The sequence below is a fragment of the Ochotona princeps genome, chromosome 5 (assembly GCF_030435755.1).
Source record: "Ochotona princeps isolate mOchPri1 chromosome 5, mOchPri1.hap1, whole genome shotgun sequence".
Classification (NCBI taxonomy): Eukaryota; Metazoa; Chordata; class Mammalia; order Lagomorpha; family Ochotonidae; genus Ochotona; species Ochotona princeps.
In genome coordinates, this window is record NC_080836.1 from 39,437,118 (window position 1) to 39,449,288 (window position 12,171).

At 39.3% G+C, this 12,171-nt stretch overlaps 1 protein-coding gene across 2 annotated transcripts in view; it reads right to left on the reverse strand.

Moving 5' to 3' along the window:
* The window catches only part of ACVR1 (activin A receptor type 1), a 125,208-nt gene that overhangs the window by 44,918 nt on the left and 68,119 nt on the right, over nucleotides 1-12,171 (reverse strand). For both annotated transcript variants that reach the window (XM_058664496.1, XM_058664497.1), the window contains exon 2: nucleotides 8,948-9,021. In XM_058664496.1, the coding sequence (XP_058520479.1) occupies nucleotides 8,948-9,014 (67 nt within the window). In that variant the 5' untranslated portion in view covers nucleotides 9,015-9,021. The remainder of the gene's footprint in view (nucleotides 1-8,947; nucleotides 9,022-12,171) is intronic.

Here is a 12,171-nt window from a genome sequence, read left to right on the forward strand (position 1 = left end):
CCTTGGTTGCTCATAATAACACAAATAGCATTATCAAGTCCTGGTCCCTGACACTCTAAGTCTCTGCTCCTGCCAACATGCCACCTGTGTTCCTCATGGCCCCACAAACGGAGTGCTGGTATTGTCTCCATCACATGGTGCAGCTGAAGCTCAGAAAGGAAAAGTAACACACAGACACACTACAAAAGAAGATAGCTGACATTGGTGTCTGGCTCTGTATCTTTCCTGAGAAAGCGTGATTCCAATGGATAGCCTACAGTCTTGTCTTCCAAAGACACTTTTTTACTCTGAACAGCAATGTCTGACTAACAAAGCCTATCCTAGCCTGAGGCAAGTGTTTAGCCTACTGGATAAGCTATCAGCCAAGATATCCACATTCCTGCTAAGGCAGAATCTGGGAGGCAACAGTGATGGCTAAAGGGATTAGGTTCCTGCCACCTCTCCTGGAAACCTGGATTCACTCCTTATCGCCCGGCTTTGCCCACCCCAACCCCTGCCTGGCTCCACTGCAGGAATTCTAGGAGTGTAGCAACAGATAGGAACACACTTGGTCTTGCTCTTTCTCAAGTCAATAAATATTTTTTTTTTAACATTCCAAACTGGAAGAAGTGGAAGAAAAGTTAGGTAACATTCAAAATATACAATTAGGTAGCATGATCAAGTTTGTGTTCCATAGCACAATACATACAAGTACCAATTATTTGCTGCATTTATTTTGTTTCATTTGTTTGAGGATTGTGTTTTTTCTTGAAAGGCACAGTTTCACAGAGAGAGAGAGAGATAGAGTGAGACTGAGAGAGAGAGATCTTCCATCCATTAGTTCACTCCCCAAATGGCAAGAGCTGGGCTGGTACAATCCCAGGAGCCAGGAGCTTCATCTGAGACTCGCACATGGGTGCAGAGGCCTAAGGAACTGGATCATCTTCCACTGTTTTCCCAGGCAGGTTAACATCAAGCTGGGTCAGAAGTGGACAACACGACTTGAATCAGCACCCATGTGGGATGTCGGCACCATAGGCAGATGCTTAACTTACCACACCACAGCACCAGCCCCTTTGCCTTTGCCTATTTTTAAAATTCGAATCTGTTTACTTAACTAATAACTTGACAGAGAGCTAAGGAGAGCAAGACAGAAACGGGTATTTCTCAATAGCTGGTTCATTCCACACATGGCCCCCAACAGCCGAAGCTGAGACAACACTGCAGAATTTCACCCGGATCTTCTACTCCCAGGTTGCTCAAGAGCAAGAATCCCAACTCAGAAGCAGAGACAGGGAAACCAGCTTCCCACTGGGGATATACACATCTCAAGATGCACCTTATCCACTATATATATATGCTTATCGCATACATTAGATATTTCAAAACAGCTGGAAGGCGGGGATTTAAGTATTCCCAAGAAAAAGGCTAAATGCATGAGGTTACAGAAGGGCTAATCACCCAGTTCTGATCATTACACGATACACACACAAATCAAAATACCACATTCAACACCATAAATATATACCATTATATGTAGTTGGATTTTTGCAAAACAAAATAATTATGCTAATCCTTTGTAAAATAAAAATTAGGAAGCCTATGAACAGGATGGGTAATTAAAGAAATCACAACTGTGAGCTCCCTGTAGCAATCTACAGCAGCTTGCATACCACAGGTGCCAACTTTTACACTGGACTGCGGGAAGGTTTTTTTCCATGTATTCTTTACAACTTTTCTTCTGAAATAATCTCTGGTTCTCTGATTTTGTTTGGTTGGTTTGGCTGTTTATTTATTTATCAGCCATTGCTTTACCGTTGGTGCCAAAATTCCTGAGATAACATTAACAGAAAAAAAAATGGAATAAAACAAAAAGGCTATCTCATACAACCTCCTCCAAAAATCACCATTTAATTAAAAAAAAAAAAAAAGGCAAACTTGCGCTTTAAGTTGATTTTCACCACTACTTCTCCCAAAGGGAATTTCTCATTCTTCTTATTCCTCCTCTTCCCACATCTCCAAAATATAAATATCCTCAGAAAGTCCGTAACAAAGAATTAGATGCTATAACCCATAACAAAGAATTAGATGCAGCATTAACTCCGGCTCAGGGAAAACACCCTGCTCTCAGAGCTCTGACTCAGCTGATTACAATCAGACAGCAGCTGTTCCAGTGTTATGACCAAGGCTGAGAAGGCGTGAATGTAAACTTCCCTCTTCCTGTCAGATCACTGGTGTGCAGGGCGAGGACGGTCAGGCTGCACAAACTAAAGGGTTCTAGGGAAGCCTTGATGGAGAGTGTTTCAGCAGACCTCAGGGCAACCGTTGGAGCTTCCACCTGCAGGCCACAGGGAATTCTAGGTAGTGAACTCTTCCGAAGAGGCTAACAATGTCTGTTTTTCAAGTACACGTACGCCCCGGTTACGGCAAGTAAGATCGGATTAGAGGTTCCAGGTAGATTTCTTTCTGCCTTTTTAAGTAAAATTAAACTGAACAGACTAAAAGAGAGGGGGAAATAGGGACATATTAAGCAGAGCAGGAGTAATTACTGTTTCATGAAGTTGTCGTTCCAGATGTGTGTGTCCCATATCTACACTGGGTCCTACTCCAAAAGGGCTCTTACTGTGAGTCACGGTTAGAAGCTGGAAAGTCACTCTGCCCAGTGTCTTACGCCACCTTGGAATGACATGAGTCCTGAGTAATTACAACGGCTACAAATAATCATTATCTATGGAAACTTGCCTGAGGTCATACTGGGCTAGACAGGGATGTTCTGGAAAAGTCAGCCATACTTGCAGAGTTACAAATTATTTTTTTTTACATGTGTTTTATTTTCCTTTTGCTTTTTTAAGGATGAAAATTGCATCTATGACACTTCTGCAAATTTCCTGTTTTAAAAAGTTCTGAATCAAGAGGTGGCATCCACCCTCTCACTCTTGAGACCTACCACTTAAAGTTATTGCACTGTGCACTCACTGCTGACCACAAGGCAACGACTTCATAAACTTGGTTATTGGACTTTGCTTTCCCATCTGTTCAACACTTTGACTGGAATTTTAAAGTCCTCCTACACTCTACTGCAACCCATCCACCACTTACAGTGTACTTAAATAAAAGAAAGCAAACAAACAAACAAAACTGGATGGGGCTCTATGCATGGCTGAAACAAATGTTTCCTAAAAATAAATGGATAAAAGGAAGTCATCTCACAGTGCTTCTTGTACCAACTAATAAAAAATTACCTTGCTACTTAAGAAAATATAACAATACAACAGATGCAGTATCTTAAAACTGTGAAGTTTTGGGACTTTTGTTGCAATGCAATGGTTTCAGCGACCACTTACAAAGCTGGCATATCGGAAGTGTTGATTCAAATCCTAGCTTCTCTCGCTCTCTTATCCTTCTTCCTCATTCACTCAGCCTTTCAAATAAATGTAAAGCTTTTATTAGAACGAAATATTAAGACATGTCATTGGTTATGTAAATTTTACATCCTTACAGATTGAATAGCTTAGTAAATATCACCCACTGCACACTGTGTCACTCCCGTGATAATGCGTCAAAAAAAAAGATTTTAATTTGACAAAGGAGATAAATTCTGATAATGATAAAAGAGGACAAGAAATTTAATAATGACATTTCTCCTATATCCGTTCACCCCTCCAAGAACTTTCTGAATTCTCAATAGTGAGAAATTCAAAGAAAGGCTTATTCTATTTTTCCCCAGTGGCAAAAAGGGGCACCTTTGTAGACCCTAACAAAAAGTCCATTGAAATTTTCTCCTTTTTTTTCCTCATTGGGTAATTGGGCTGGAAAGTCTGAGTCGTGATAGCTTTGGAAATACTACAGTCAAGTCAATGCAGAAAACAGCTAAGGATCTAACAATCTTCTGTAGGATCAGACAAAATCTCTTGAAGCAGAATTCTACGGAAGTCTGCCCTCCCTTGCTACAATAAAGCCAACTGTGGCTTGCAAATTCTGTCAAATAAGTGTTGCCTTAAATTTTGGATGAAGCAGTACTCCATTTGAAGTATTTGTGCCATGGTCTTTACCATATAAGACAAAAGAAAAGGAAGTACAGAAACTCTGCCTTCTGTCTGATTGCATGATAGACTTAAAATATAATTAGTCTTATTAATGGGAAGGAAAGGAAAGAATACATAGATAATGAGGACTCAAGTGCTCTCCTCTGTAAGGTCAAATAAAGCTCTTCTGGCATGAAAAATCATCCTGATAGGGGAGATGAGAAGCAAAAATCACAAATGAGAGGGCCTCATCATTTCTTACCCTCCTACACAGGTTGGACTCAGCTGGATTTTAGACAGACACAGGCCACTGAGGACAGCCCCCAAAATGCAAAACTTTGAAGAGGATGAGTAAGGACCAAAACTGTTGCACACCATCACTGTTGCTGTGTAATGTTAAGAGCTTTTACCAATGGAAAAGTACACTGTCTTGTTACAGCAATTCTGATGATTATGGAAAATGACCCTTCACAAACAACTAGAACAACAGTTGGAACATACTACACATTAAACAAACACTAGCTTTAATAATCAAAGAAGTAGTACAGTAGGCATTTAAGGTTCCACAGAAACTTGAGACACTTTCTGCTATACAAACTCAACCAGAAAAACTATTCTCAACCTATTATGTGAAGTGCTATCACTATTCCTCATCGATATTCAAGGAACACTGCAAAGGAATAAAAGCCTGACATAAAAACTGGGCAAACCTACAGTGATAAATTGCACATGTGATGCTTTCATACATACACTCAAGACAAAATACATCGGGGTACGTACATCTGCCTCCTCAAACATTACCTTTTTTTATGGTGAAAACATTTAAAATCCATTCTTTGGCCCTTTCTGAAATGCACAATGAATTATCAACATTCATAGTCACACTATAAATATATATTATTTGATATGCTAACAAAATTATTTCTCTAATTTGTCAGCACCTACTAACAAACCTTTTTTAAAAATAAAACTACTCAACAAAATATATTGGAAGAAAGTCTCTACATCTCTTATGCATATCAAAAATATCATGTGCTTTACTGATGTACAACTAATAACTTTACTTAACTGTTTTGTAAACCCTAAATATGTGTCTACTTCCTTGTAGATTCAGTAGTTGATAAAGGTCAGTGACACAAGCCACACTGCCACTACAAAGATTTTCCTTATCTGTCTTGTTATTTACCTCTCTGGACTAGGTATTCTGCACTAAAATCACAGTAAATACATCAGAGTACAGCAGGGCTTCAAAGAGTTCATGGAAAATTTATATTCTTATATTTCCATTATCCCACAAGTTTTGTGAAGCATCCTGATATTACAAATACAGTTTTTAGAGTTTTAATTCCCAGTAAACAGGTATAAACAAAGATTCCTTTCACAGAATATATTATAGAGAGTTAGAGAGAGCTGTCACAGAAAAAGCCACCACTAAGGCAGCCATTATCACTATTTGGATGTAGCATTCCCTGTGTATTTAAAAAATAGCAATTCTAGCAAGGAAGAAATGTTCTTTTTCATACTCTTTACCATATTTGGCACCCATCCTAGAGGTGGTGGTATATTAAACAGCAAAACCTTAGTGGCAATCCATTTCCATTTCAGTCCAGACTAATTGGTTTCATTACTTATCTTCACTGTAGCATTAAGAGGTCATGTGCTGAATTCTCCAGACAGCTTAAGAGCTGGAAAGCAGGACAAAACAACCAACAGCATCGTTGCTAACACTGTTTCATAAATGGCTTTTCTCTCCCCCGTTCACCATTCTTCCTCCACCTTTTCTGCCTGCAAACTATATTTAAACCTCATTTTCTCTCCTGCTTGCTTTTCTCCTATCAGGCCTGTACCACCGGTCCATCTGTGATATCAACTGAAACCCAAAGGAACTGCTTAAATACCATACAGAGCTGAGATGTCACTTATGGAAAGGTGTAGAATTTAGAGGGATTTTAGTCCCTAACATTTCTTACATATTTTTATAACAATAATATTGTTTAGCAGTTGAAAAGAGGATAAGAATCCTAAAAAATTTGCCCATTGTAAATGTCCCCAGAAACTGTCAAGTGTTCCCTGAAGTGTAAAATCACCCACCGTTGGAAACCACTGTTACAACATAAAATCTTTCTGGCCTTAATACAACCCCATTTCTTCTTATTAATTCCTTCAACTCTGTCTCACAGGATCCTTTATCCATATATTCTCAGCACTAATTGGCACAACTGCCATATTACTGGAATATCTTTAACTAAGTTACGTAGACACTAGACTACGACTATCTGAATTGGACTATTATAGTGCTATCCAACAGAAACAGAATGTGGACCACCATTTGTAATTCTAAATCATTTCAAAGTAATGAAAAGAAACAGGTGACAATTACATTCTTATTGTCTTCAAAATCCAGTTTGCATTGATGTTTACAGCATATTTCAACTTCCATTATTCCCATTTCAAACTCGATGTGATTAGCAGCATGTGATCACAGAACATGGGGGACTGTTTATAGCATGTCAATGGATACATGCAGGAGATAAGATCAGATCGAATCCTGCTAAGCCTGATACTTGTATATAATGAAACAGATTTCCAGCATTTTAACCACTGTTTTTTTTTTCTTTCATTGGCTACAAAACTTGCCAAATTAAATGCCCCCTTGGAGACTCCTTAATTATATAAAGTGAACTGATACACCCATAATCCAAAAATCCTGTAACAAAGCACCAGTCCTCCCATGCCGTGTGATCACACTGCTGAGTACTGATGCTCACACTGTACTATTCTTCATGTAAGAATGCACAACACATTAGACTGTGTTAGTTATGCGTCCTATTTCCAGAAAGATGCAACATGCTAAAAGCAACTGCATGTTAAGTGCAGGGACTCATGAGTAACTTTTATTATCTTTCTTATCTAATGTGTCATTTTCAACATCCCTCAGGCACCTTCTAGAAATAAGAGAGTAGGGGTAGAGATGTGAAAGTAAGAAGGCTCATGAAGGCCAAAATCCTTGGACGCTAAGAGGGTGTAACACACGAAGAAATGGCCTGCTATGGTCGGAATATTCATTGATCAAAGTGAATGTTCACCTTGATATCCTTAATCCCAAAGTAATGAAAGTAACAAGTAAAGCTTTTGGGTGATTACCTCTGGATGACAGGTCCCCTCACGATTGGGAACAGGACCCTTATGAAAGAAACTCAGAGAACCAGTTAACCCTTCCACTTTAACATACTCATGAGGGCACTGAATCCGCAAACACTTTAAACTTGGCTTTGCAGCCGCCAGAAGTATGAGAAATTAGTGTCTGTTGTTACAATCCACCAAGTTCATCTGTATTTTTGTTATAAGAATTCAAATATACATGGCATGTACCCTCACAAGTTTTGACTATATCATTGAGCATTCACTTAAAAATGAATAATCTTTATTAACTGAACCTAATACCTTTTTTTTTTTTAAGATTTTATTATTATTGGAAAGCCGGATATACAGAGAGGAGGAGAGACAGAGGGAAGATCTTCCATCCGTTGTTTCACTCCCCAAGTGAGCCGCAACGGGCCGGTGTGCCGATCCGAAGCCGGGAACCTGGAACCTCTTCCAGGTCTCCCACGCGGGTGCAGTGTCCCAATGCATTGGGCCGTCCTCAACTGCTTTCCCAGGCCACAAGCAGGGAGCTGGATGGGAAGTGGAGCTGTCGGGATTAGAACCCGCGCCCATATGGGATCCCGGAGCTTTCAAGGTGAGGACGTTAGCTGCTAGGCCACGCCGCCGGGCCCAACTGAACCTAATATCTAAACCCGTGATACACAGAAACACAGAGTATGTCTCATATCATCTAAAGGTATAATAATTTTTTTAAAAATAAAATTACTGCATAAGCCAAATCAACAGTTTTCTATTTTGTTGAGGCTCTACTAAAATTTGTTCTATATGAAACAGGCATTGTGGTATAGGAAATTAATCTGATGTCTGCAGCACCAGCATTACATAAAGGTATCAGTTCAAGTCCTAGTTCCACCTCCAATCCAGCTCCCTGTTAATGCTCATGAGAAAGTGGTGGTAGACAGCGCAAGTGCTAGGCCCCTGCTACCCATATGGGAGACCCAGGATGAAGCTTCCAGCTGGAGCCTGGTCCAGCTCTGCCTTTAAAACAAATTTAAAAGAATTTTTTTCTACTCATTCATAAAATTCAATCCTATAAATTAAGACTATCTAAATCACAATAAAATACGCCAACACCTATTTTCAATGATGTCAAAAACTATTATATGTGAAGTGCAAGCATGCACTTCTTCCTTATGTCTTCTAGTGTGTTAATATACAATTATCCAAGAATTTTATGTTAAAATATACTCTTATACTCTTAGTGATAAATTCTCTATTTCTCCTTTACATTTATTTTGGGGCATTATCTTGAATTTTTAAAACTCAAATATATATAAAAATTAAGACAAAATTTAATTTCAAACAAGATAAAAATCTCATTTCAACATAGTCAAGAGCGATTACTAAATATATATTATGAGAAGGGTGGCCTGGACCTAGCATTAGATGGAGAGTTAAGTCACTACTCAGGTCACCAGCATCCAATATTGGAATGCCTAGGATCATGTTGTAGCTTCACTTCCAGTTCTGGCTTCCTGCTGGTACACATCTTAGGAGGCAGCAGATGTTGGCTTGGGAAGTTGCATCCGTGAGAGACCTGGGCTGATTTCCTCACTTCCGGTTTCAGCTTGGTCCAACCCCAGCTGTTACTTGGATTTGAGAAGTTAAACCAGCAAATGGAAGAAAACATTACTCTCTCACTCCCTCGCTCACTTTTTCCCCGCACTCCACTCTCTTTCTCTGACTCTCAAATAAGTATTTTTAAACGGGTAGATCTTGCAGCAAGCAAAGCAATACATACTATACTTACCTTAACCAAATAGCTGTGAGTCACTTACCTTCCATACTTGGCAAAGGGAATGCAATCATCATTAGCACAGGAAGAATCATCACTCCATCTACCATTGTCCAACTAGGGAGGGAAAAGATGAAATGGTAAGTAAAACAAAGCTTCTCGGTATGGAATGACAAGACAAATTAAGTGTACTGTCATCACAATGCATTCAGGCCCTGCCTTCAAGTCCCCCTCATATAAATCGCTTTATTTCTTGGTATATTTAAACATAACTTCTTTATTTAAAAGACTTTTTTTTAATTAGGAAGTCAGATTTAAAAAGACAAGGAGAGACAGAAAGATCTTCCATCCACTGATGCACTCCTCAGTGGCCCCAATGGTCAGAGCTGAGGCCAATCTGAAGCCAGGAGCCAGGAGCTTCTTCCCGTTCTCCCACATGGGTGCAGGGTCCCAAGGTTTGGGGCCATCCTCTACTGCTTTCCCAGGTTACAAACAGGGAGCTGGATGGGAAGTGGAGCAACTGCAATATGAAACAGCAGAGATATGGGATCCTGGCGCATGCAAAGTGAGGATGTTGGCCACTTGGCTACACACTGGGCCTAAACATACTTCTTTACATGAATCTAAACCCATCATCCTAAAGAAGTCATCAAACGGATCACTTCAAGGCTGCTCTCACTGAGCCTACTCTCCTAACAAGGATTCAGAAAGGAATAAAAATGTTTACCTACAAGGTAAAGTAGTTTCCAAGGCTTTTACATTTAAATTACCTTATCCCATTGAATATAAAGTTGGAATTAAATAACACTCTGAGAGACGTGAATGCACCATTCTAATCCAAAGCTAAAGATTAAGCAATGACATAATCTAAGCCAAATTACTACAATGGAACCTCACTTTTTCCTTAACGATCTAGAGGTGAGTATCATCTGCAATATCATACATCCCAAAGCTGGAAAAACAAATCAAATCAAACTTACAAACTGTCAATGACAAAGCAAAGCATTTCTACATGACCTTAAATCTTACAAAGAATATCTATAACCCAAGACGGGGATACCTTTAAAATAAGAAATCATGTAAATCAGTAACAGAAAAAAGAATTATTGAGAGAGAAGACACGTGATATACATTTCAAATTTGATGTTAGTCTAAACTATTTGGCAGCTCAATTTTATGAGTTTAAGGACTCTTAACAAAGAATTTTTCCATTTGAATACTTCATGTAAACTATCAGGAATGTAGTAGGAGTTTGGTTACTTGCAGTTCCCAGTGGTAACTAAAGAAGAAAACTGGTAAAGTTTCTCTGCAAGGTCACTGTGGGATCCCAATCTGACAGCCTCACATCAAGGAGCTAGCACTCACTGCTATCCAACCTGTTGGCAGTGGACAGCCCATGACCCACAGGCTGACAATGACAATTTCTGGTGGTAGTCTGCTTATTCATTCCCCACATTCCCATCCTGTCTTATCACCCCACCTCATGGGAGCTTAACTTCTCTTCCTTACCATCACTATATTTCAGACTATACCTTCTCTAAGAGCAAGGAAAGCAACAGATAAAGGGTTTCCAATGCATGTTTACATTTTTTTAAATCAAATGAAACTTGAGCATACGAAAATGACATTTTACTACTACTGCTGTTGCTGTTTCTATGTCACAGGGATTTTTGTATTACAAAAATTTTTGTATTTGTATTTGTATTGCAAAATTTTTGTAATACAAAAATCCCTCATCCTGTCCCCTCAAAGTCAAAATCTGACTTCTCTAACACCACCTCTCTTTGCCTTTGCACTTCAACATGATACTTGCTTCCCACTGCATGAACTCCTCCCCCATTCCTGTCACTCACGGTCTAGCACAAAAGCAATCCCTTGCTGAGAGCTTTCTCCATCACCACTGACTTCAGCTGTGAGCACTGCTAATATCTACTGTTTGCAGCAGTCTTCAGCACTACCCCACACATCCTCAAAACCAGGTACATGCAGCCAAGAGTCACACAAGGGAACTCCTTAAGCCATAAATGAAAGCAGTAAACTCCAATTTTCCCCAAAAAAAAGCTTTACTCTAATAACACAGTAAATACCTGAAGATTTATTTGTCCTCCATGTTAATTTTCCAAGACTACATCTAGTAGAAAAGATATCCTTCAGAAAGAGTGGGAATTATGCAACTGAAGAGGAGGACATAATTTTCTTAAGAATAGTTTGAAGGCCCGTTTCACTGAAATTATAGATCATCCTGGATGCTTATAATAAAATTCAAACTCCACAAACGGTGAGTGTTCTGAAACCATTATTAAAAACTATAGATTTGGATAGGCATTTGTCCCAGTAAGCTCCCCAATTAAGAGGCTTGCAATAACATTCAGGGATACTTGAATCTGTTCCCAATTCCAGCTCATGACCCCGGGTTCCAAGTTAGGCATTCCATGGGAAGCAGCAGTGACAGCTCAAATAACTGAGTCTGCCACCCAGAAGAGAGACTTGGATAATGACAGGCAGCCAACTGTGACGGAGCCCATTCCCAGCCACTGTGAGCGCTTGGGGAATGAATCAGTAGATAGGTGTATGTACTCTCTCTTCTCAAATAAATATAAAATACGTTGGGACCAGTGCAGCGGAGTAACAGGCTGATCCTCAGCCTGAGGCTCTGTCACCCCATATGGACAATGGTTTAAGTCCCAGCTTCACCACTCTAGGGTCCAGTTTCCTGCTTGGCTCAGCTCTTTAGGTCCCAGCACCTATGTGCGGGATAAGGAGGAGGCTCATGGATCCTAGTTTCAGATCAGCTCAGATCCATCTTTTGTGGTCATCTGGGGAGTAAACCAGCAGATGGAAGATCTCTCTCTCTCTCTCTCTGTCTCTCCGTCTCCGTAAATTGTTTTTCAAATAAAATAAGAATAAAATTTTAAGTAAAAAAAAATCAGTGAAGATTTAGAAAGAAACTAGAAATTGAATATATTAGTAATGAAGGCACCAGAGAAAACTAAGAACATGGTAGCCCACCATCCCATATTCCTAGAGATACTTCCTAACCCGACTACAGAAAACTAATGAATTTCAGTTCTGAGACAGAACGGTCTCCCAAACTCAAACATAAAACTACTTCAAGACTAGGCTTGCATCCACTGTCATATATAATAAGCTTTACTCTAAGTGTCTTAAGATTTTCATTAATCATATGATGCTATCATCATTAATAAAACATTGAATAATTCATCTAACATTTTTAATGTTCCATTTTATGTGCTCAAAAACACACAC